The 27009-nt window shown below is 40.1% G+C and overlaps 1 protein-coding gene, 1 long non-coding RNA gene and 1 other non-coding gene across 3 annotated transcripts; all 3 read right to left on the reverse strand.

The window, feature by feature from the left end:
• Window positions 1-9474: 9474 nt before the first annotated feature.
• On the reverse strand, window positions 9475-11681 carry LOC122023037 (protein NEDD1-like). Its single transcript, XM_042581135.1, has 6 exons — window positions 11508-11681; window positions 10326-10583; window positions 10125-10229; window positions 9952-10017; window positions 9589-9810; window positions 9475-9510 (listed from the first exon to the last, which is right to left on the reverse strand). The coding sequence occupies exons 1-6, from the start codon at window positions 11679-11681 to the stop codon at window positions 9475-9477; spliced, it is 861 nt and encodes a 286-aa protein (XP_042437069.1).
• Window positions 11682-11859: 178 nt separating this feature from the next.
• LOC122023560 lies at window positions 11860-12162 on the reverse strand. Its single transcript, XR_006123167.1, has 3 exons — window positions 12145-12162; window positions 11972-12049; window positions 11860-11873 (listed from the first exon to the last, which is right to left on the reverse strand). It is a non-coding gene; the product is annotated as an uncharacterized LOC122023560 (long non-coding RNA).
• Window positions 12163-21255: 9093 nt separating this feature from the next.
• Window positions 21256-21361, reverse strand: LOC122025934. Its single transcript, XR_006123938.1, has one exon. It is a non-coding gene; the product is annotated as a small nucleolar RNA R71 (small nucleolar RNA).
• Between the last annotated feature and the right edge of the window lie 5648 nt (window positions 21362-27009).

Consider the following 27009-nt stretch of genomic DNA (forward strand, 5'->3'; position numbering starts at 1 on the left):
GGTCCCCAGACCGATCAGCCAACTCTCACAGAGAGTTGGCCTCGTCTCTGATCGGTCTGTGGACCAATCAGGACTCAGGTGGATCGGTCCACAGACCGATCCCCCCTCTTTCTTCTCCCGATCTTCTTCGCTTCTGATCGGTCACCAGACCGATCAGTTAATTTACAGAAACACACTGTTTGGTTACTGATCGGTCACCAGACCGATCAGTCAACCAGCGTATCACTGGATCGGTCACCAGACCGATCCAGGTTTAGAGCTTCCAGCCCTAAACCCTACCTAGTCCGAAGAACGAGCTGCCGAGCCCTCTTCGACTTCGTCCGGTCCAGAGAACGAGCTACCGAGCCATCTCTGACCTAGCCCGGAGAACGAGCTACCGAGCCCTCTCCGACTCCATCCGGTCCAGAGAACGAGCTACCGAGCCCTCTCTGACCTAGTCCGGAGAACGAGCTGCCGAACCCTCTACGACTCCATCCGGTCCAGAGAACGAGCTACCGAGCCCTCTCTGACCTAGTCTGGAGAACGAGCTGCCGAGCCCTCTCCGACTCCATCCGGTCCAGAGAACGAGCTCCCGAGCCCTCTCTGACCTAGTCCGGAGAACGAGCTACCAAGCCCTCTCCGACTTCCCATGCCAAGTTTCCATACTTGGACTTTTCCCTTGCCAAACTCCCTGCTTGGACTTTTCCGTGCCAAGTCTCCATACTTGGACTTTTCTCGTGCCAAGCTCCCTGCTTGGACTTTTCCGTGCCAAGTCTCCATACTTGGACTTTTCCCGTGCCAAGTCTCCATACTTGGACTTTTCCGTGCCAAGTCTCCATACTTGGACTTTTCTCATGCCAAGTCTCCATACTTGGACTTTTCACCAGATGTCTGGTCAACCTTGACCTATCTGGATTTCCCTTGCCTGGCTTCACTCACCAGGACTTTTCAACTGCCTGGCTTCACTCACCAGGACTTTCCCTTGCCTTGCTTCACTCACCAGGACTTTCACCTGGCTTCACTTACCAGGATTTCCCGAATCAGGTCGACTCAACTCGGGTCAACCAGGTCAACCTTGACCAAAGATTGCACCCACAATCTCCCAAGTTTATATCTTGTCAAACATCAAGATACAACTTCAACTTCTCTATTCTAATCAAACATCAGAATAGAACTTTTCTATTTTCGTCAAACATCAGAATAGAACTTTTCTATTCTCGTCAAACATCAAAATACAACTCGAGTCAGGTCAACTCGAGTCAGGTCAACCAGGTCAACCTTGACCTAAGGTTGCACCAACAATCTCCCCCTTTTTGATGTTTGACAAAACCATGAACAAGTTAGGTTAACCCGATAACCTAACTTAGGTTTTCCAATGTTCTTCCTTGAACATTCTCCCCAAACTCTAATGTTCTTCCTTGAACATTCTTTGGACATTCTCCTATTCTCCCCCTTTTTGACACACATCAAAAAGAGTGATTCAAGGTCAAGAGTTTCTTCCTAATGAAAGTCCCATACCTTTCATTGAAACCCTTAATTTCCCCCTTGATACTAAATTCAACAATCAACTTAGTGATAATCCCATATCACTCAAGTCTTTAGAGTAAAAACTCCCCCTAAAAGTCAACTCCCCCTTGACTAATAGGTAAAACTCTCCCTAAAGGTCAACTCCCCCTTGACCATTGCACCAACAATGTCTTGGAGAGTTTCAACCCTTTAGAAATAAAAAACACAAACTGTGTTTTAACTTTCAGCTGAAATTTCAGACAACACAGTCGAAAATCAGCATTTTGGCATGCCCGATCGGTCACCAGACCGATCAGGAGCTCCCTGGATCGGTCCAGTGACCGATCCAGCATCCCCTGGACCGATCAGGCAACCTCCTGATCGGTCACACATGCTGATTTCTGAATTTCTTCCTCCCGAAATTCAGAAACCCCTACAAAATTACAGAAAATTCCAAAAATTATAAAATTTTGAGGATACATTCCTCATAACATATACTATCATGGAAAAATAGTTTTCTATGAAAATAACTTCCATTTTCAAATCTTGATACAAAGTTTAAAAACTTTGAAATAGTTCAAGTTTACCTCAACTTTGTATCAACTTGCTCAATGATGAATGCTATCACTAGAAAAGCTTCATCAAGGTTTTTCAAATCACTTTTGAAATGATTTTAAACCATTCAATTTAGGATCACAATCTTAGGGCTGAATGTACATGACTTGTACACAGGCTTTCCCTGTGATCCTCAATTTCGAATTAGGCTCATCTAGGTACAAGAACTATGCACCTTGATCCTAACTCATAATCCTAATATCTCACACACATCTAAGGTGTATCAAACACATCCAAGTCAATTTTGATGTGAGATATGGGTTTAGGTCATCTTAAGCTAAGTTCTCATGCATTTTCTAAACAACAATTTGATCTCCATATCAAATTGTGTTTTTATCCTTAAATCAAATTAATTGATAAATGCAAGAGATGATGACATGGCATAAAACAATATCATAAGTAAAAACATGTGCCAATGTCATGATGTCATGTCATAAAGTATGAAACTTAACTAAAGCATGACATATAACTAACCTAAGCATTATCATGACATTTCAAATGACAATAAACTAAATATGATGTCATGACATGGCATATGGCAAACAATATATGGAAAACAACATATAAAGGTATAGAAAATACCTAATTCTAGCTTTAGTTGTCATTTTTGATAATTTTGATCATTTTGCCATAAATTCTATATTCCTAAGTGTAATAGACCTAAAATTATAAACTAAAGATTTTTAGATCACTATGTGCCAATTAGATTGACCCTAGAAAATTCCTCAAATGTGGTTGGCACATCCTAATCACCTTAGGAATAATTTTTAATTTCATTTTCATGGCTTGGTTATATACCTTGAAATTTCCTAAAATGCCACCTTTTGCCATGATTAGGTTAACTACCTATCCAATTAAGGTTGGCACACTCTAATCCATCTAGCGTGATGGAATCATGCTCTTAGGAACCCAATACCTATTTGAGCTCATTGGGTTCACTAAATATTCACTAGGGATGACTTCCCTAGCAACCCTCCTAATGACCCTCTTAGGCTTTAAAGCCTTAGCCATTTGGGACTCATCAAGATCAACTCTAGGGGTGACTCCCCTTGTGACCTTGGTGATGGTCTTCCTAGCCCTAGGTCTTGTTCCATAATCGAATGGAACATTATGATAAGTGGGCTTGACCACTTGAGACTTAGGTTTGTGACTCAAACCTCTCATGTCCTTGGGCTTTTGCTTTTGACCCTTAGGCCCTAAAGATGATTTCTCCAAATTCTTAAGGGTCTTTTCTAAAGTGTCAAGTCTTGATCTCAAGACTTGATTTTTCTTTTCTAATACCTCAAGTTTTAATTTGTCATTTTTATTTGAGGTATTCCTAGGCATATGTCTAGTTGTTTTGGGATTCCTACTTAGGTTTTCCTTAACCTTAGATGAGTTAGTCCTAGGGTTGGCATTTCTAGAATTGTCCTTACCTAGGCTAACATGTTTGGCACCTAAGCACATGTATTGATTTCTATTGTTGTCATGCCTATCTTTATTGACAATTGCAACAAAACTACTATTAACATGTGTCTTATTCAAATTGCAAGAATGTGCCTTAAAGGTTACCTTAGGGTTTGCCTTAGCTCCCCCTATCGATGTGCTCGGTCTCTTGTCCTTGTGAGATTGCTTCCCCCTCGGACATTGGCTCCTATAGTGTCCCCTTCGCTTGCATTGGAAGCACACCACGTGCTCCTTACCCTTGCGTATCGAGACTCCGGCTTTCTTAACCTTTGGCGCTGGTGGAGTCTTCCTAATCCTCTTTGGACATTTACTCTTGTAATGCCCAAATTCCCTACACTCAAAGCACATTATATGTAATTTACTTGAAAGTAAATTGCTTGAGTTACCTAGGGTTGAGGATGGTTGTATGCTTTCTTCTTCATCCCTTCCGGAAGTAGAAGCTTCTTCTTGCACCAATCTTGAAGAAGAACTCTCCTCCTTTTCTTCCATAGATGTTGAGTAGCCCTCAACTTCTAATTCCTTACCTCCATGATGTGAGCTACTTGGCTCACTTGACTCCTCTTCATGACTTGAATTGGAGCTCTCCTCATGGAACTTAGCCAAGTTGCTCCACAACTCCTTGGCATTGCTGTATCCACCTATCTTACATAAAATATCACTAGGTAATGAAAATTCAATGATTTTCGTTACCTCGTCGTTGATTATGGATTGGTGGATTTGTTCTTTCGTCCACTTATTTTTCTTGAGAAGTTCTCCCTTTCTATCCACCGGAGGAATAAAACCTACTTGTACACAATTCCAATTTGCTAGGTTAGTCATAAGAAAATACTTCATTCTTACCTTCCAATACGCGAAGTCGTTGCACTCGTAGAAGGGTGGAATCGTGATGTCTTCTCCGAGTCGATCCATTCTCTAACTTGTGCTCCCCCGGGTGTTAATCCGACGAAGAGCAACCTTGCTCTGATACCATTTGTTAGGCCCTTCGGATGCGGCTAGAGAGGGAGGGGTGTGAATAGCCGACCCCAATTTCGCGTTTCTTTCTACAAATCAAGTTAGCGCAGCGGAAAAATAACAACAGAAACGAGAACGAGAAGATCAAACCTTAGACGCAGCGATGTAACGAGATTCGGAGATGATACTCCTACTCCTCGGCGTGTCCGTAAGGTGGACGAAGCCTATCAATCCGTCGGTGGATGAAACCCCGGATAACCGGCTAATATGAACTCCTTCTGGGTGGAGAAACATCACCACAAAGTCTTTGCAACAGCAAAACAGAGGAGTACAACAATAGAGGAAACAAACAAGAACAATAGAAATTGTAAACACACTTGCTTGCCTTCTTGTCGGAGTCCGTTGATGAAGCATCAGCTTCACGGCTCCAGCAGCTAGAAAACCAGCATGAAGCTCACGCGAAGCTTCAGCAAACCGAGAGCTCAGCAAAGCTCAAAAATCAGTAAGTGTTCTATATCATTCTTCACTGTAGAGGCCTTATATTATCTGGTGTCTCCCAGCAACCTGCGAAGAAGAACAGACGAAAACAGACGAAGTAGAGATAGCCCTTGTGTCGCAACGGCTAGGCCTGGACTGATCAGGCACACTCCTGATCGGTCCAGGAGTTCTCTGATCGGTCTTGGGACCGATCAGGCTTTAGGCTGATTGGTCCGCAGACCGATCAGCCAACTCTCACAGAGAGTTGGCCTCGTCTCTGATCGGTCTGTGGACCGATCAGGACTCAGGTGGATCGGTCCACAGACCGATCCCCCCTCTTTCTTCTCCCGATCTTCTTCGCTTCTGATCGGTCACCAGACCGATCAGTTAATTTACAGAAACACACTATTTGGTTACTGATCGGTCACCAGACCGATCAGTCAACCAGCGTATCACTGGATCGGTCACCAGACCGATCCAGGTTTAGAGCTCCCAGCCCTAAACCCTACCTTGTCCGGAGAACGAGATACCGAGCCCTCTCCAACTTCGTCCGGTCCAGAGAACGAGCTACCGAGCCATCTCTGACCTAGTCCGGAGAACGAGCTACCGAGCCCTCTCCGACTCCATCCGGTCCAGAGAACGAGCTACCGAGCCCTCTCTGACCTAGTCCGGATAACGAGCTGCCGAGCCCTCTCCTACTCCATCCGGTCCAGAGAATGAGCTACCGAGCCCTCTTTGACCTAGTCCGGAGAACGAGGTGCCGAGCCCTCTCCGACTCCATCCGGTCCAGAGAACGAGCTCCCGAGCCCTCTCTGACTTAGTCCGGAGAACGAGCTACCAAGCCCTCTCCGACTTCCCATGCCAAGTTTCCATACTTGGACTTTTCCCGTGCCAAACTCCCTGCTTGGACTTTTCCGTGCCAAGTCTCCATACTTGGACTTTTCTAGTGCCAAGCTCCCTGTTTGGACTTTTCCGTGCCAAGTCTCCATACTTGGACTTTTCCTGTGCCAAGTCTCCATACTTGGACTTTTCCGTGCCAAGTCTCCATACTTGGACTTTTCTCGTGCCAAGTCTCCATACTTGGACTTTTCACCAGATGTCTGGTCAACCATGACCTATCTGGATTTTCCTTGCCTGGCTTCACTCACCAGGACTTTCCAACTGCCTGGCTTCACTCACCAGGACTTTCCCTTGCCTGGCTTCACTCACCAAGACTTTCACCTGGCTTCACTTACCAGGATTTCCCGAATCAGGTCGACTCACCTCGGGTCAACCAGGTCAACCTTGACCAAAGATTGCACCCACAATCTCCCAAGTTTATATCTTGTCAAACATCAAGATACAACTTCAACTTCTCTATTCTTGTCAAACATCAGAATCGAACTTTTCTATTTCCGTCAAACATCAGAATAGAACTTTTCTATTCTCGTCAAACATCAAAATACAACTCGAGTCAGGTCAACTCGAGTCAGGTCAACCAGGTCAACCTTGACCTAAGGTTGCACCAACATATAATTCCTATTAACTAGAAGCAGGTCTTTCTCTTTAGCCAAGTCACTACTACACACGTCCTTCTTGCCCCCTCCTGCTGCTCCCTTAGTACATCCATTCCTTGCCCTTATCTGTGGTACAAGGAAAGTAAGCTGTGAGCACTCAAGGCTCAGTAAGATTCTTTCCTACTCACAAAAACCGTATAGCATAAATAAAACTTCAAGGCATAAAGCATAAAGACAACTCATCATATCATGTATGGAAGCATCATATCATAACATAATCGTAAGGTATCATGGCATATACTAATAAAGTCATAAAGTGCATTCTAGCATAACATAATCATGATCATAACATATCATAACATAATCATAGAGTTCATCCTAACATAACATAACATAATCATAAAGTTCATCCTAACATAACATAACATAATCATGAGCATCATGGTATATCGTAACATAATCATAAAGTGTTATGCGAGATGACTTTCAAAAACATGATTCATGCAATGATATATGCAACATGTCCTTTGGAAACTTATTACTTACATACTTAAACATAATCATAACATGGTTAGGGCCCCGGCTTGTACCACATACATAAATGCGCACGTCCTATGTAGGTCCAAGGTTGCAAGTCTTGAACCCTACAAGGCATACATGCTAGGCCCGTTTCTTAGTCCATCGACCTAGGGGCACTTAGGAGCCCATCCCTAACGAGGCCCGTTTCTTAGTCCATCGACCCCGGGGCGCTTATGGAGCCCACCCTTGGTACAAGCCATATAAAGTAAAGTAGCATGTCATACATATCATGGCTCTTATCATTTCATGCACATCGTATTTCTTATCATATCATACCATATAGAATTTGGGCACACAGCTCATCATAATGGTATGTAAAATTTGGGCACACAGCACATCATAAATACATGCATAGTTTGGGCACACAGCTCATCATAAATAGCATGTAAACTTGGGCACACAGCTCACCATAAATGTCATGCATAAATTGGGCACACAGCTCATCATAAACAACATACAGCATAGCATAAGGGTTACCATCATGTATAGATCATAAGTGTGCATAATTAAACAAAAAAGCATAGCAAGCTCATAAAACATGGCATATAAGATACATGGGAAACATATTTAGATTTCTAACCCTAATGTCTTATAGTGGCCGAAACATACACTACAACAAAAACCCTCATAGACATCGGTTTTCCACCGGTGTCTATTTCATTTTCGATCGATGTCTATGAAGTCGATGTTAAAAGTCTGCCATTTTAGACATCGGGTTAAAACCGGTGTAGTATCACTTAACGACACCGGTCTTCGAATCGGTTATTAACCGGTGTAGTATCACTTAACGACATCGTTTCATCAACGGTGTAAAACCGATGTAATATTGTATGTTAATAACACCAGTTTTGGCAGCGGTAAATGACCGATGTAATATTATTTAACAACACCAGTTTTGCAACGGTGGAAAACCGATGTAATATGTATATTTTTTAACAGCACAAATTTAATTTCCGAAACAATGAAAAACCGACAATAATAAAAAAAATACACAAATATTCACAAATTATACAAATATTCTTCATTCGACAATATCCATAAAATACACAAATATTCACAAATTATATAAATAATCTTCTTACAACAGTATCCATAAAATACCCAAACATTCTTTTTACATCAAAAGCTAGCTAATAGATATCAACATCAAGGTAGAACATTCTTTTAACAACACATCAAGGTAGAACCGCACTTCAAATGTAATCTAGCATGCATTCAGCCCACTCGAACCGCACTTCATCAATTTCAACTATGGAGTACTTGAGATGTGTAAACTGTAAAAACACATAAATAATATATTAGTAGGCATCATACAACAACTTACTAGGCATAATACAACAACTTACTAGGCATGATAATGGTTGAACAAAGAAATATGACTACACAACAAATCCAGTGAAGCATAGAAGAGCAAAGCTACCTCTGATGAAGCTTATAATTGCAGGGAGCAGTGTTGTCATTTTTAGTCAACTTCTATAAAATCTTCTACCATTGTTGAATGTATATTTGTAGGACATAAACAATGTTTGCAGGTTCAAGCCGAAATAAATAAATGCTTAGGACATATTTGAAGGAAAACATCAAATAACAAAAGATGAGATTATACTATGTATAGCCAGCCGTGGTTAATTATATTTCTTCAAATTTATTAACATATAAAGCAGTGGTATTCAAATTGTTCACAAATGCTATTAGTCTACCAAGAACATCATCAAATTTTAGTAATTCTTTTGCAACTTTAACAGAAGCATCAATTGCTTTAGAACTCAGTTGTATTTTTCCTTCTCATGAATACATCAAGTAAATTAGTTGTGTTTTAGAATTGTGGGAAACAACACCCAAGGTGAGACATGCATAAGACTTACAGAAAAGACATACTGTGGTTGTAGAGCAATCATCTAGTAGAAATCAATTCACTAACAATTATTGAATTGAATCAGAGATGTAAACCAAAGACACGCAGGTCACACTAGAATAATCATTAATAGTGGTTGAACTAAAGAAAAGATGTAAACCAGAGAGACGGGGAAAAAATGATTTCTTTATTTATTAAACTTTTGATGAATACCCAAAATCACAGTGAAAACACTTCTTTAAATATCACAAAAATATATTGTATCTGTTCTCACTTATAATTTGTTTCACAAGGCTAATCAAGCATCATAACAGGTATCAATAAACTATCACAGATGTAATTTTCAATCAATCTTTATTTAAAAAGATAGATTTTTTTTATCTATGTGCACTGCCTGTGATCTAATAATCTAAAACCCAAACGTGTGATTTTCTCAGATTACTTGATGAAATTGAATCTAAATCTGTCATATGAGATCAAATAAACTAATAAAAACCTTTGCAGCATCTATATGCTTGCATGTTCTGCATGACCTGACAGGATTGTTTAGCATAAAAAGAACAAACATGACTATGAAAGGCATGCTATCATCAGCATATAAATAGACTATTTAATGAAGCAGTGAAAAAAAGAATCAAGATGACTATGAAATACATGCTATTCTTGGCAGATAAGATATCTTACCTCTGAACTACTGTATGCACGAAGAACTGTGAAAGGTTGAGGTTTCCCTCGAACATCATAGAATACTACACGTCCATTATTTGTCCCAGCAGCCAATAGATTACCATCATCACAGTATGCCAGCGATGAGAAGGGTGCCTCAAAAGGCATGCAATATGAGGGTCTTTTTGTTCCAGAATCAAACATATACAACTTTTTATCAAGACCAACTGTAACAATAATCTACAGGGAAAACAAGTCAGGATATAATGGCCATTGATTTTCTATAGAACAAGCACCTCCCATCCAACAAAACTAGCCAAACCATGTATAATTATCCACCAGAAATCCAAATCATTTAATAGATTCCTAGGAAGATAATACCTTGTCACTTGATGGAGAGAAGCAAATACCAGTTGTTGGGGCAGAATGCTGTTTCAACCAAGAAACCTGACACCAAGAGCCAGAGTGAATGGAGATCAATTTTTTAGTGAATGCAGGGAACAAATACAATTTCTCCTTCATTTTAGCAGATTAAGAAATATTATTTTACTAACCTTTGGTCTGCGACCAGTTGTATCCCAAATATGAACAGATCCATCATCCCCAGCTGTTGACAAAAGATGTCGACTAAATCGAGAATAATCAAGTACTCTTAGTACCTGAAATCGCATCACCGATACAGATTCATGTTAAACCAAAAAAGATGTTAGTAGAGCGAAAGTTTGGAATTTTCAAAATATTTGACAGCCAATAACCTGCCCATTTGGATCCTTGAGTTCAGCCCGTGTTCCGGAAGCAAGATAATGAAGTATGAGATCCCCCTTCTCGTTGATGGATGCTAAATGTTCATCTTTGCAGTTGTACATTACACCTGTAATTGTGTCAATATGACCACTCAACCGTTTGATGCACCTTTTCCTCTGCAGGTCCCATATTTTGACAATATGCCCACTTCCTCCAGAGCAAAGATATCTAGAACTTTTATTACTAAAGCTGATACAATTTATGGATTCCTACAAAATAGAGAAAAGTAAAAAAATCTTTAAAATGTTTGATATATTATGCACTCATAATTACACAGATAAGAAGTGTTTTTATTACTTAAACCCATGGCCATATTGTCATTTAGGTCCTGTTAGGCATCAATCAGAATCGGTAAGCTTACTAAAAAAATACAGGTATAGTCACCCAGACTGCGAGTATGCACTAATTTGTCCCTAATCACAACAAGGGGAAACAAGGCTCAGGAGCGGTACTTAGCATTACAATGAAACATACAAAAATAACGTAAAGGATTCATATTATTACAATTGCAAATATCGAAACACGGCACAGTCATAAAATTTCTCTTAATTTTTACCATCAAGTGAAAACTTGCAGAATAATCAAGCTGTACTCATTCTATGTTTACAAGCAACATTTTCCATGCTCTGCACTCAAACGCAAAGAAAAAAAAACTACCTGGAAAAGGAGAAAATCTAGCTTTTAAGTCTCTTATTTCTTCAATGTGTAACATCAGAATAAGCAATTTTTGCAAAGTCATCAACTGTAAAAGTCAAAGTCAGACTTTGCTATATTGGCAGACATTGCTGTACAATTAGATGAAAAGAAATAACCTACCTAGCAAAAGAGATATGCTAGCTATTTTCTTCTTATTTGTTCAACATGTATGCTAAAATTCATAAGGGAGTCAAACGAACAATCACCATTGTTCGAAGAAAATATTGATGGAAGAAAATACCCAGACACAACATAGCAAGAAGGTGGCAATTTCTATCGTGCCAACAGTTCCAGTGCTTTTCTTCCAAGAGAGACAGAGAGACAGGGGGGAAAAAATGCAGGCAATGATTTGAATGGCATTCGGGCATCTGTAAATTTCTAGAAAACCAGATGTATTGATCACAATAGAACAAATTAATGAGCAAACAATGAGCTACCTCAATGTCATCAGCAAGGTCGCTGCCGTGAGAAGGAAAGGATCCCATACTTTGGCCATTTTTATTCCAAAGTGATATCTTTTTATCGTCACCAGCACTAGCAACCACTAGGTCTGCACGAACATAAAGATTAACCATTAGTAAGATTTTCCCACCGTAAAAGTCAGCCACCATCCGCTGGATTAACAAAATTAACTAAGTTATACAAGATACAAAATAAATTTGAATGATGAGTCATGGGAAAATTAAATTCTGACGGAAAAATTCCAATTCGATCATAATCAATGATAGCAATTAGTATTACCTCTCCCTTTTGCTTCATTCTGAATCACTCTCCATGGACATGGCCTTTAATCCTCTTCTCCTCTGCGAATTATGGAACAGGAAACAAAAGAACATGAGATGTGAATGGGATGCAGGAACGAGACGAGCAAATTAGTCGAAGGTAGAGAGAGAATTTCTACCTTTCTTGATCCCTTCTTCTCCCTGACTACATACCTCTCCTATGAGAGATCTGACAGCCATGCTCCAGGACTCACCAACTAGATCGAGTTTGTCAAAGAAATTAGAGGAAAAAATTAGTTTTTTCGACTGTTTGATCTTAAAAATCAGATTTTTGGAGGGAATGGAAGCGTACGAGTATGCATTTTTGGACGAATTTGGATCTCTTCTTGGGTCGCTGCGGCAGCTTGCACCCCTCATCACCATGAAGTCCTCCTCCGTCTCCTTGTTCGATAGTGAAACGAAGAATCGAGGTAGAGAGGCTGCCGAGGCTCTTTCGTCGGCGTTCTCGCCCTCGCATACCAACGCCGCCGATCCCCTGGTCGTGTAGCAATGCTCATCCTTATCCGGCGACGACGAGACAGATCGGGAGTTATGGTTCTCGCTCCCGGCCGATTCCAACCTCCTGTGGATAAATCCGAGCAGTGGTTACTTCCATATCTCACCGCCGACACCTCAAACTAGATCAAACCCTAACTTTTTCGGATCAACCTCCGATCTATTACCTGAGGGGATAAAGAGGCGGGTGCAGGGGGGACTCTTGATCTGCGATGCAGCGGACATTCCGAGACGTGATTCCCCTCCGGATGCCAGATTTTGTGGCGGATCCTTTGTCCCTGACCTTGATGCGGCGGAGGCGCTTGCGGCACCCCCATTGCAGAGTGATGCGAGGACCGTTGCAGAGCCCATCGCGACGGAGGAGAGATTGTTTTTGTTTTTTCCTCCTCCTCCTCCTTCTTCTTCTTCTTCTTCTTTCAAACAGGTAAAGGAAAGTGCTGCAAAATCTAAACTCGAGAGTAAAGAAGCATACATAGAAAGCAACCACCACTCCAGCCACGTAATCGGAGGGCAGTTTAATGGAGGCACTAAAGAATCCATGGAGGTAGAGATCTTGCGACGCAAATGCAGCACCTGATCACAGAACAAGGTAGGTTCAAAGATGCCCCTTTCTTTTTTAAAAAAAAATCTTTTAACAGAACCTATTCGTTGGTCGAGGGAGAGGTGGACAGTCCGGTCGTCGCCGTGAAGCATGAGGTTGGAGTCTTCGAACAGTTGGGTGTAGCCTTCCTCAAAGGAGATAGTGGCGAGGTTGGGCAACTCCGAGAGGAAAGCAGCCTCATGGGAAGGGAGCAGAACCGAACACAAAAACAGGAGGAAGTAGAAAGGAAAAGATAAAGTATGGACTACCAGAATGCGAAGAAGGCCTCCTCTTCTCAACCAAATGGAGGAGTTGGAGGAGATGCGGTGTGGTTGGACGGAGAAGCAAGTTCGTCGTGTCTTGATCCTGATCGGGAAAGGATCTAGGAAGGGGGAAGAGGGAGATGAGGCTGAGAGAGATGGTCGGAGGTTTAGGTTTAGGCTGAGAGAGATGTCTCGGTTTAGGTTTACGCGAGAGAGATGGTTGCGCGGAGGAAGGGGCGGGATAAAGATTTAGGTTTGGAGGGAACTTCACAGTGTGCAGATTTTGGCTTGTGGGGAAATTAAAATATTTTATTTTGGTTCATTAACATCGGATTTTAAAAACCGATGTTAAAATTGGTGTCTATTAACGAAAAAAAGGGCGCTCATAGACATCGCATAAAAAACCGATGTCTATAAGCTAAAATCTGCGGTCATAGACACCGGTTTTTAGAAAAACCGGTGTAAAATACTCAAAGACATCGGTTTTAGCCTAAAACTGTTGTTGTTCCACTGATGTCTATGAGAAATTTTGTTGTAGTGATATAGTTGGGTTTTAGGTAAAAAAAACTCATACCAACATGTGAACTCTAAACAAGTATCATTTCATATACTATAAGAAAATACCATGAGCAAGTTTAGGTAGAGTTCTAGGTTTCTTAAGCTTACAACTTATCATGGCCGAACTTTAATAAGCATACATTGGGTTAAAAATTATCATTCAAGCTTGTGAACCCTAAACAAATTCCGTAGCAAATAATTACAAGGAACATCATGAGCATAATTAGGTTAGGTTCTAAGTTTCCTAGGCCCTTAAACATAATGTGGTCGAAACTTGTAGGGCTTAAAGCTAGGGTTCAAGTGTCATGAAAACATGAGAACCTTAAACAACTTTCATAGCAATTATTTCAAGGAACAACATGAGCATAGTTGGGTTAGGTTCTAAGTTTCCTAGGCCCTTAATCATAATGTGGCCGAAACTTGTAGGACTTAAAGCTAGGGTTCAAGTGTCATAAAAGCATGAGAACCTTAAACAACTTTCATAGCAATTATTTCAAGAAACAACATGAGCATAGCTGAGTTAGGTTCTAAGTTTCCTAGGCCCTTAATCATAATGTGGCCGAAACTTGTAGGACTTAAAGCTAGGGTTCAGGTGTCATAAAAGCATGAGAACCTTAAACAACTTTCATAGCAATTATTTCAAGAAACAACATGAGCATAGTTGAGTTAGGTTCTAAGTTTCCTAGGCCCTTAATCATAATGTGGCCGAAACTTGTAGGACTTAAAGCTAGGGTTCAAGTGTCATAAAAGTATGAGAACCTTAAACAACTTTCATAGCAATTATTTCAAGGAACAACATGAGCATAGTTGAGTTAGGTTCTAAGTTTCCTAGGCCCTTAATCATAATGTGGCCGAAACTTGTAGGACTTAAAGCTAGGGTTCAAGTGTCATAAAAGCATGAGAACCTTAAACAACTTTCATAGCAATTATTTCAAGGAACAACATGAGCATAGTTGAATTAGGTTCTAAGTTTCCTAAGCTCTTAAACATAATGTGGCCGAATACCTATGAGCATGGAATGAAGTTAATTCATCATATGAGCATAACAAGTTAACAACTTCCTCATCATGAGGCACCTATCATAAATCAACAATAGAAGACATGCTTGGTTTGAGTCTTAGCTTACCTATTCTTTTTTTTCTTCCCTTTTTATTTATTCATGTTTATCCGAGATTCTTAGGGGTGTGATTCTAAGTTCTAATCAACATTATAGCATATGAACATGAGATAAATCCCTACCATAAAATACATGTCACAAGGAACATATTGAGCATGTCAAAATTTAGATCTTTACATTTCCTAGGTCCTTCTTTTTGGTCTTACTTTGGCCGAAATTCTTCATGAGGTTTTTCTTAGATTTTATGTAACCAAATCTCATAGAACACACAAAAGCTATTGTACTACAGGTGAGGGAAACTTACATCCTTTCGCTTGTGGTTTTTCTTAAGGAGAAAAGTATCCTAAGTGCCAAGGAAGGAGAAAGCTTCTTCTTCTTGTACCTCCTTTTGCTTCTTTTTTGCTTGGAAGGAATAGAACTTGAAGGCTTCTTCTCGGAAATTAGTTTTCTTGGAGAAGAACTTAACTTAGCTATTGGAATGAGGAGAGGGAAGGGGTTCTTGGTTCGGTGAAGAATGAAGAAGGAGGAAGGAGGATGAAAGAAAAGGATTTTATCTCTTGTTTTTCTTCTCCCAAACTATTTATTCCTTTTTCCAATGAAACATGTCTTCATTCATTCCCTCAACTCCTCTTTTCCCTCATTCCTCTAATTCCCACGAAAATAGAGAGAGGGAGGGAAGTAGACAACTCATCTTTTGCTTGCTCCTTTTCTTAACCAAGAGGAAAAGAAGGTAAGCAACTTGGTTTTTTCTTGCTCTTTTGCTTAGTTTTCTTTTTTATTTTCTTCTCACCTTTAACTAAAATTCCATTCTTTTCCATCCATTTATTATTCATTATCCTAGTGGTTATCATATAATCAATTTATCTCCATTATTTGTGTGAGGATCAAGGTTCAATCCTTGACCTCACCTCTTCTTATTCTATTTTTGGGTTTCTATTTTCCCTTTTTCTCTTAACCTTTTTATTTTCTATACTCTAAAGAAAAATAATATCCATATGCCTATCTTATAATTTCGTGGGTGTTACACTTCTCCGGCGGCCGACCAAGGGGGATTTTTCCGCGAGCTCTTCTCAGATCCAAGCTCCTCTCGTCAAGAAGGAACGGTAGGCACAGGGAAGAGGTTGAGATTTGCAAGTTTCCGAAACCCTAGAAGCATTAGAAGTCTCCTTTTCTGATTGTAAGACCAAGAACGAGGGTAAGTTGCTCCTCACCTGCGGTAAGAGTTGCTATGGAGTTGTTCTTCTTGTTAGTTTCTTGTTTTTCTGAAGTATGTTGTAAGGAACGGAGCTTTGATGTTTTCCGCCGTGGATTGAGGTTTCGGAATGAATTTGTGCCGAGATTTGCTTGCTGCTCTATAGTTCTGTTGTAGCATGCTTAAAGAGGATTTGCTGCTTTATAGTTCTGTTGTAGCATGCTTAAAGAGGATTTGCTGCTTTGTGTTCTGTTGTAGCATGCTTAAAGAGGGTTCAGCCGTGCGGTTTAATAGCATGATCAGTTAGTTTAAGAATAGTTATGTTTAGCATGGATGCAAATTTAGTTCTTTTCGGATTTTGGGTAGAGAATTGTGATTGTTAAGGATGGTTAGAATAGATCCAAGCTTCTGGTTTTCTTTCTTGCAATTCTGCTGAAGCAAGTTTATAGATTTTGGTTGCCCTATAAAAGTTCAAGTTGTGAATCAGTTTTATATAGGTTTTTGTTTTTAGTTTTCAGCAAGCTTAATTTGGTTGAATTTTGAGTATGTGGACTGTGTTCGTGGATTACTGTTATTAACAGTATTGATCTATATGCATGTAACATCGTAGTATCGATGTTTCATCTTGCTGCCATGTATAAGAATGGGATTTTTAATGAGTAATGCGATAAGGTAGTTTGTGCCTATTAGACTTTTATTTAAAGGACTTATAGGAATGAACAATTCGGTTTTGTGAAGTTTAGTTTAGGATAGAGCTTGCTGTACAGTTCAGTGGTCTGGAAATTTCTGTGAAGCTTAACTTGTTGGAGCTTAGAACGGCCACTCCATTTGTGTTTCCGCGGGCAAGAACAGCCCTGTGTCATTAATCTTTTAACCAGAAAAAATTAGTTAGTGTAGTAAGCGGATTTGATTAAGCTTATAGTGCAGATATTTGTTAAGCTTTGCATGCAAATTTTTGGTTAAGTATAGTATGCAGATTTTTATTAATCTTTGTATGCAGATTTTTATTTAAGCTTACAGTGCAGATCTTGTTAAGTATTACAATATTTTGAGTTTAAGAAAAGTATAAGAAAGATAAAGAAAAGAAAGAAAAAGGCCAAGACCATAAGTAGATCCCAAAGTCAAGACTTTAGGGATTTTGGCACACAAGATGCTTGTTAAAATGCCGAGGCATTATATATTAGAAGTAATAAAAGATAACAAGTATTTTACTTTTAAAAAGGCTAGTATCCGACTTCCAAGGTTGTCGTTAAACAAATCCAGGTGACCAATTCCAAGGTCTTGACCCTGGTAATACCAAGGTCTTTATCCTCGTAGGACTGGTGACTAGCTACCACAGTCTCTATTAGGGAGCGCGCATTGGTACTAAGTCTGGGCCCAAGAGAAAAGTTTATTATTATTTTCAAGTATAAAATTATAAGTTTTTGAAACAAATGAAACAAGTTTAACTTATGTTTAGAGTCAGCAAGTTAGTTTCTTTTAATTCGAAGCATGAAGTATTAGTTTTATTTGTTTCCTGATTAGTTTATTGAGCATGATTAGCCTTGTCTTCCAGCATGCAGTTTTATTATTGTATATCATGAGTATGTAAAATTTAGTGCTTTGATATTAGATGAGCATGAGTAGAATTTTCCTTTGAGTATTCAGTTTTCAGATTTCTTTCAGCTTACATGCATATTCGAGTTTTTGTGAGTTAGACAGCGCTTACTAAGCATTCGCTTATAGTTTGCATTTCCTCTTACTGCAGATAAAGGAAAGGAAAAGCTATAGCAAAAGAAGGCGACAAGGAGGTGTTTGATGATGTGTGATGCCAGGACTATGGGAGAGACTTGGGACGTTAATAAGTTTCTGTGTTTTAGTGGATAAGAAACATTTGAGATTGTACTTTACATTCCATGTCATTCGAGATTATACTTTATATTCCATGTCATTGAGATTATTCTTGTTTTAGATTGCATGCTAAAATGAGTTTAGTTTAGTAAGTAGGTACTTTTGTGTTTTCATTGAGATATAGTTCCATATGTTTCTGCTATTATGTGTTATATGTGCATGTCAGTATTGTATTTTAGTCCTGTTGTACTGCATATAATCTGTCAAAATTTTAAGTTTTCGAGAAAATTTAAGTACAGTTTGTTACACTAGTCAAGTAAGAATCTATAGTAGTTACGTAACGGTCACCTTTAGAGAGTAGTGAGAAGGGTGGTCGTTACAAGTTGGTATCAAAGCAGTTCCTATTCTCTAGCATCACACATCAGCACCAACCTTGTCGTTTTCAAGTAAGAAAGTATTTAAGTTTTCTTTTATGCTTTTCCTTATTATTTGCAGTATAGAGTATTTGCTTAGATATGCTTAAGTAAGATGAAAGTTCTTGTTTTCTTTTGTTTACATATGTATCGATGTCTAGGAAGCGTAGAGACGATTTTAAGTTTTTCTCTGCATAACTAGATGTCAAGAAGAGGACGTTCCCGTACCGCTCGTACTGAGGACCGAGCTCAGGAGAATGAAGAGCCCAGAACAGCTGAACTAAATCTCTCTGAAGTTGTTGCTCAACTCCAGAGACAAGTGGCAGAGCAGCAATAAGTGATCGTCAATCTGATGGCGAATCAGCAGTCAGTCCCACCCACTCCTCCAACTATCAATGTGGAGACTCCAGTGGTGACTGAGTTTCCACCAGCCACCCTGGAAGTCCCCACAGCACCTAGAAGACAAGAAGCATACCTGATACAGTGGTTGAAGCTGAAACCAAAAAACTTCTCAGGCACGACTGATGTGCGTAGATTATATACTCTTTTATGCATGTTTTTACGCACATTTACATACTTTGAGCATGCTTGATCTATGCATTTGTATACTTCCAGCTTTCCTTTTAGCATATTTACTCTTTTGGTTCGGAGATCTGCTTTTTGTGCATTTACTGTACGCAGGAGTCGATTTGGTGAAGAATTTACATCTTTGGGCAAGCCTTGGAGGAAACAAAGGGAGAAAGCACCAGGCCGTGTACCTCACACGGCCATGCACTGGGATGGAGCTCGGGCCGTGTGGGGTTTTGGCACCAGCAGAAGAGGAAGATGACATGGCCGTGCGAACCTCACACGGCCGTGTCAAGATTTAAAGCCAACCAGAGCAGAAGCCTTACATGGCCGTGTGGATCTACACGGCCGTGTGAGGTTTCCAGAGACCAAGCAGGCTGTGGCTGTGTGCACCACACGCCCGTGTAGCATTTCCAGAGACTAAGCAGGCTGTGGCCGTGTGCACCACACGGCCGTGTATCATTTCCAGAGAGCAGAAGGGTTCTGGTCGTGTGGAGTCACACGGCCGTGCAGGTTAGGCAGAGAGGGAACTGGACATGGCCGTGTGAATCTCACACGGCCGTGTCACGGGGCCGTGTGGCGCCCGAATCCCTCCTCTATTTAAACCCTCCTTCATGATTTGAAAGGGGATCTCTCCCCCTTTGGGAGAAAGCAAGATTTGGTGGTTTCCTCCCATTCTTGGGAGGATTTCTGGGCGATTCTAAGGGAGATCTCGACGATTCCGGCTTCGGAGCGAGGATTGGATCCGAAGACAAGGCTTCTTCGTAGATAAGTTTTCTCTTCTCCCCTCTTCTTGTTTTCTTGGATTGGGGATTCAAGGAATGCTTGTAATCTCTATTCTTTCGGGTTTTCTTCCTCGATTCATGGAGTAGATCTTGTATTCTAGGAATAAGGGAGTATTTGTATGATGGATTGATGTAATCTCTTATGGATTTGCCATTTTCTTGTTTCAATGACATTATCTTGCTTGTATCAATTAGATCTTGAATGATTGATGTTGGTTTGTGCTTAATTCTCATTCTTGATTGATTGTTTGGATTTCTTATGGACTTGGTAAAGATAAACTCTCACTCGATCATCCGAGGGATCCACGTGACAGGTGCAAGCCCGTGTAAGGACGTTTGAGAGATAATCTTGAAGAGGAAATAGGAATATTCAAGAGAGTAGGATGGATTCTATGATTAGCTTCTTGTATCTTTATAGATTAATAAGTTGTGGGCTTCTATGTTGATATCCGAGGATGGTATAGTAATAGGTGCGCTTCTGTGTAAGGACAACGTAGGTTCATGTCTCATTAATCCTATTTAGATATATTTCTCAGTCCTTAGCCGGTTGTCTATTGCAAGAGGGAACCGACAACTTTCTACATGTTTGGCAATTGAGGAATAAGAATTGGTGAACCATTTACATTCAAGAAATCTTACAAAGAAACTGAAACTCCTAGAATCTCCCTTTATCATAACCCAAAACACTAAACTCTTGTTTGTTGATCTCTAATATTAGATTTGTTTACCTTTACTTTGCTTTTGAAACGATTGGATAGTTGTTTAGCTAATTCGCATTGAGACATTTCTAGTGCTTATTCCAGTCCCTGTGGATACGATAATCTTTTATATTACTTGCGACATTTCCGTACACTTGCGGAGAGTAACAAGTTTTTGGCGCCGTTGCCGGGGACTGCGCTATAACATTAGGAATTATCAATTGAGCTAGACTAAACATAACATTTGTTTTCCTTTCATATTGCATAGTTGTAACTAATCATTAGATTTCTATTTTTTTTACTTTCTTGTATAACTTTCACTTCTTGCTAATTCTTTGTGTACAAATTCAATTCTGCATTTTTGATTCTTTTATTTTTCTTTTTTGTTGAATTGTTAATTGTTATCTTGTTCTTGTGTATGCAAAGATCTAACTTTGCAGGGGAATTCTTTCCTTTCGACCCTGAGATTGATAGAACTTTCCATAAAAGAAGAATTCTACAAAGGCAAATTGAAGAACAGGAACATTTGAGCATGGCAAATAGACCACTCAAGGACTATGCAGCACCCTATGCAAGAGGTTTCCGATCTAGTATTTCAAGACCTTCAGTGGAGGCTAATAACTTTGAGATCAAACCCGCAATCATATCTATGGTGCAGTAGAACCAATTTGGTGGAGGACCTCATGAAGACCCCAATCAACATTTAGAGGTCTTTTATGAAATATGTGGGACCATGAAAATGAATGGAGTTCCTTCAGATGCAGTTAGATTACTATTATTTGGGTTTTCTCTAAGAGATAGGGCAAAGCAATGACTGAATTCTTTGGCCCCTAATAGCATCACCACTTGGGAGCAGTGCGAGTAACAGTTTCTTGATAAGTTCTACCCACCAAGCAAAACAGCTCATATGAGGAATTTAATTGCAAGCTTCAAGCAAACTGACTCAGAATCTCTTTTTGAAGCATGGGATAGATATAATAGTATGCTCAGACAATGCCCACATCATGGGTTGGAAAGATGGTTAGTGTTGCACACTTTTTATAATGGTATCAATTATCATACCAAAGTGTCCCTTGATTCAGCTGCTGGAGGGGCACTTATGAATAAAAGCTTAGATGAAGCCGAAGAAATCATTGAAAGTGTAGCACAAAATCATCATCAATGGGCAAATGAAAGAAGTGGTGGCTACTCCTCTGTAAACCCAACAATTAAAGCATCAGGGAAGTTTGATGTAGATGCAGTCACTCTTTTGTCTGCAAAATTGGATGCTCTTACAAAGAAATTTGAGAACATGGGGACTAGTGCTAATATGGTCAATGCTATTAGTACATCTTGTGAAGTATGTGGGAGTTCAGAGCATTCAAATGACTCATGTCCATTGGGAGCTATCACTGCACAAATCAATCAACTTGAACAATGCGATGCAATCATGAGTTACAATCAAAGGCAGAACAACCCATACTCAAATACTTATAACCCTGGATGGAAGAGTCATCCAAATTTTTCTTACAGAAACAATCAAGATCAAGGACCATCTATGGGGGCAAGACCAAATTTTCAAGCTGGGCAACAAAATTTTCAACATCTATCTTCTCAAGGCTTACCAAAGTCAAATGTTGAAAAGATGCTTGAAGAAATTATCTCAAATCAGAATGAAATGAAGCAAGATTTAGCAAAGCTCATTCAGAGAATGGATAATTCTGAAAAGCATCAAAAGATCCAGGATAGTCAAATTGCCCAACTAGCTTCCTCATCATCCAGAGCACCAGGACAGCTTCCAGGAAAACCTGATGTGAATCCTATGGAGCATTGCAATAGGATTGAGCTTAGGAGCGGACGGACCTTGGGAGACTCCCAAGTGACTGCTTCAAAAGGGAAACAAAAAGAAGAAGAGCTCTCTCCTCCTATACCGAATCAGATTCAAGCTAATGGGGAGAGTACCATTGAGGTTGAAGAGACTCTTCCACTGAACCATCAGAGCAAAGCTGTCCCTTTTCCTCAGAGACTTACAATGCTCAAGAAGGATGAAGAATTTGGCAAGTTTCTAGAAAAGGTTAAGGAAATTTGTGTAGAGGTACCTCTTATTGATGCTATTCTACAAATGCCTAGATTTGCCAAATTTCTGAAGGATCTCATGTCAAATAAGAGAAGAAGAGGAGAGGTCGAGACCATTGCGCTTAGTGAGGAATGTAGTGCTATTTTTGAGAAGAACACTTCTCCAAAACTGAAGGACCCAGGGAGCTTTTATATTCCTTGCAACATAGGAAAAGAGTTTTTTAAAAAAGCTTTTTGTGATTTGGGGGCGAGTGTTAGCCTCATTCCCTATTCAATTTGTAATAAATTAGGTCTCAAAAACATTAAACTTACTACCATGGCACTTCAACTTGCCGATCATTCCTGCAGGTACCCTTTGGGTATTATAGAGGATGTGCCGGTAGAGGTGGATGGGAATGTAATTCCCACAGATTTTGTCGTGTTGGACATGGAAGAGGACCCTAGGATTCCTATCATATTAGGAAGACCTTTCCTTGCTACAGCTGGAGCTATAATTGATGTCAAAAATCATAAGCTTTCTTTGGTAATTGGTAAGGAAAAGGTGGAATATGATTTATCTAATATCTCTAACCATGTCTCGTCTCTTTTAAATGCTTGTAGCAGGACAAACATTTATAAACTTGAGGAATGGAATTTCCATCCTCATGGAAGGCCACCAAATGAAGGAGACAATGTGGTGGAAGATGTTGGGAGAAGATCTCCCAACGGAAATGAAAAGTATATCTGTCCTCCAAGGGAGAGGAAAAGGAGCGAATGATTAAGTTTGGTCGAGCTAAAGACCTTAAACAAGCGCTTCTTGGGAGGCAACCCAAGGGTTCTTTTAGTTAGTTTTGATTTGTATTGTAATTTCTTTTAGTTTGATGCTTTCTTTTGATTCTGTTTTCAGGTTAGGTGCAAAACAGAGTCGGGCCGTGTGCTATACACGGCCAGGCAAAGGTTGCAGAGAAGGGAAGTGTTTAGGCCGTGTCATCCAGACACGGCCGTGTGGGATCTCCCTAGAGGAAAAAGGAATAGGCCGTGTCATAGACACGGCCGTGCAAAGAATCCAGAGAGGAAAGATGGAGAGGCCGTGTCCCAGACACGGCCGTGCGAGGAATCCAGAGAAGGAAGAGGGGGAGGCCGTGTGGATCTACACGGCCCGTGCAAAGAATCCCGAGAGGAAAGATGGGGAGGCCGTGTAGATCTACACGGCCCGTGTAGATCTACACGGCCCGTGTAGGAGAACTACTAAAGTCTACCTCCTACCTCACACGGCCAGATCTTGGCCGTGTTCCGCACACCCCCAACTCTCCAAAACATATCTTTCTCTCCCAATTTCTTAAAAACTCCTCTCTAATCTCTCAAGATCTCTTAGATCCGATTCTCCTCCTCTCTAAGACTTGGACTTTTTGTTCTCTTAACCTAAGATCTTTTGTTCTTTGAAGTTTTGTTCTTTGAAGTTCCACAACTCTAAATAATTTTTCCCCCATCTAAACTCATCAAGATGTCCAATATTTTGAAGAGATTACGCAAAGGAGGTGGTGGATCTAGTGGAGACAAAGAGAAGGAGCCATCAAGAGACAAAGGAAAACAACCAGTGAAGGGCAAAGGCAAAAGGACTTCACGCAACGAAGGTAATGACAATGAATTCAATATTGTGTTCAGAAATGATGATCAAGTAACTAGATTTGCAATTCTTGTCAATAGAAAGATAGTGTGTACTAGATATATGGACCCAACTGTTCTTGATATGCTTGGAATTAGGGAAGATGTAGATTTGATGATTGGGTTTTTGGATTGGAGTGATATTATGTACACACATTTGCCTACATATCCTCGTCTTGTTTTGGAATTTTTAAGTTCATTGGATGTCCATTTTACTAATGAAGATGATTATTTTGGAAAAATCTCTTTTAGATTAATGAATCAAGAATTTCTATGGGCATTTAGTGACTTTAATTCTTGTTTTGGAATAACCACCGGTAGCCCTCGTAGGTTTGATCCAAGGTTTAATTGGAATCATTTTTGGAATGCAATAACTGGGTTAGATCAACCTTATGAGACTTCAAGAGCTAAGGCCTCCCATATGCAAAACCCCATCTTTAGGTACCTACATAGAGTCATGAGTAAAACTATTTTTGGTAAGGGAGAGAGTGATGGGGTGGTTAAGAAAATAGAGCTTTATGCTTTATGGGCTATGCTTTGTAAGGTCGAATTTGACTCTGGTTTTCATTTTGTTCAAACCTTATTGAGATCGGCTAGGGCATCATCGGGATCAATTGTTTTTGGTGGTTTGATTACCCGAATAGCTTGTAATTTAAATCTTGATGTTGATGGGTTGGAAATAATTCATGGTAATGACATGATTGACATTGATACATGTCTTGCTATGAAAATGATCGTTCGGGATGAGAATCGTTTCGCGTTTCCTAGGAGGAGTGGTTCTCCTTTACCTCTTCCTTTTCCTGAACGAACTACTATTCGTAACCGGGCTAATTGGGTAATTTCTGAGTTAGATTTTGAGGATAACCCTTCTATACCTGGAGACACTGAGCCACATCATGAGCCCTCGTCATCTGGACATACGCAGCCTTCTAGTTTCATGGAGCCTGCTAGGCATTCTTTTGCATATGGCACGGGATCTTCTAGGTTCGATTTTTCAGATTTTCGTACGTCTCTAGAATCACTTCATGAGAAGCAAGATTCCCAACGAAAAATGTTGGAGGGGCGCTTCTCTTTATCTGATGATCAGTTTAGGGAGGTACAAAATCATTTTCAGTTTACGAGGAATTTTCAAGGTCAAGTGGCTGAGTTTGTGCAGGATTATGATACTGATCAGGCTAGGATGAGAGATTTTATGCAGAGTATGACGCTTACTAGCCAACAAGTTGATGCTTTATATGAGTATCATAGATCCTTGGGTGAGATTCCAGGTTTTCCTAGTTTTCCTATTGGCCAACCACGTCGTAGACCTCCTTTCCCTCGTCCACCTCCACCTCCTCCACCATATTGATTTCATCGGGACGATGAAAAGTTTAAGTCTGGGGGGGTGTCATGTACTGTTTAGTTTGGTTTTCAGTTTTTAGTTTTTGTTAGTTTTTCATGTTGGTTCTTATTTTCATTGCTTGTTGCTTTATTTTGCTTGTTTTTGAAATAATCATGGCAAAAAAATTTTGAGAACATCAAATCTTCACTTATATGCTTTCTTGGATTCAAGTGAAATGTTAGCACGATTATTGTCTCTATTCATGATGTTCGCATGGTGCTAGTAGTAAACTTTGTGTAGTTCTTTTTTCTATCTTGGGAAGCATTAATAAGCTAAGAATCTTATGGTGATGAGTTTTAGTTTTGGTTCAACCTTAAGGATTTTATCTTCACTACACTTGTGCTTGATGCTTGAATAGTTGATGTCATTGAAATAGTCATGATTCATCTTGTTTGCTTAGTACTTGGTTTTCATGGTGATTTCTCAACTTTCATTTTGGTTATTGGATGAGGCTCAAATCATTAAAGCTCATTTGGAAAAATCAAAATATCCCAACATGTGTGCTAAAAGTACATTTGTGAATAAGTTTTGCACAATGCAAACACTTAAAAAAAAAAACACAATAAGGGATATAAAAAACAGTTGTCATGAGTGGAATCTAGCAAGTCACCCCTTTGAGACCGAGTTAGGTTACTGGGGAAATGACTGTTTAGCTTCTCTTGAGATTGAGCACACCTTTGAGACCTTGGGTTAGTTGAGAAATATGAACCAAGTGAATGGTAAGTAAGTGCCTATCACTGGTTACTTGTCTTTCACTGGAAACATTAGGAATTCAAATTTGATGACGACTTGACTAGGACATGGATTGAAACTTGAAGGGTGTTGAGTTACTTTTACACTGCGCACAAGATTTTTATGCTTGAACCATACTTTACTTGTTTCCATGATCATGCTTGTTAATGAAACTTTTTGATAGAGTTAGGAAAGTGCACTGGGTTTTATGAATGTGTTGTAGAACATATGAATTTAGATTGAATTTTTTTGAAAAGCAAAGTTTAAAGAAAGTTGTTGATGTGCGTAGATTATATACTCTTTTATGCATGTTTTTACGCACATTTACATACTTTGAGCATGCTTGATCTATGCATTTGTATACTTCCAGCTTTCCTTTTAGCATATTTACTCTTTTGGTTCGGAGATCTATTTTTTGTGCATTTACTGTACGCAGGAGTCGATTTGGTGAAGAATTTACATCTTTGGGCAAGCCTTGGAGGAAACAAAGGGAGAAAGCACCAGGCCGTGTACCTCACACGGCCATGCACTGGGATGGAGCTCGGGCCGTGTGGGGTTTTGGCACCAGCAGAAGAGGAAGATGACATGGCCGTGTGAACCTCACACGGCCGTGTCAAGATTTGAAGCCAACCAGAGCAGAAGCCTTACATGGCCGTGTGGATCTACACGGCCGTGTGAGGTTTCCAGAGACCAAGCAGGCTGTGGCTGTGTGCACCACACGGCCGTGTAGCATTTCCAGAGACCAAGCAGGCTGTGGCCGTGTGCACCACACGGCCGTGTATCATTTCCAGAGAGCAGAAGGGTTCTGGCCGTGTGGAGTCACACGGCCGTGCAGGTTAGGCAGAGA

Source organism: Zingiber officinale, chromosome 9B (assembly GCF_018446385.1).
Source record: "Zingiber officinale cultivar Zhangliang chromosome 9B, Zo_v1.1, whole genome shotgun sequence".
In the NCBI taxonomy this organism is placed as follows: domain Eukaryota; kingdom Viridiplantae; phylum Streptophyta; class Magnoliopsida; order Zingiberales; family Zingiberaceae; genus Zingiber; species Zingiber officinale.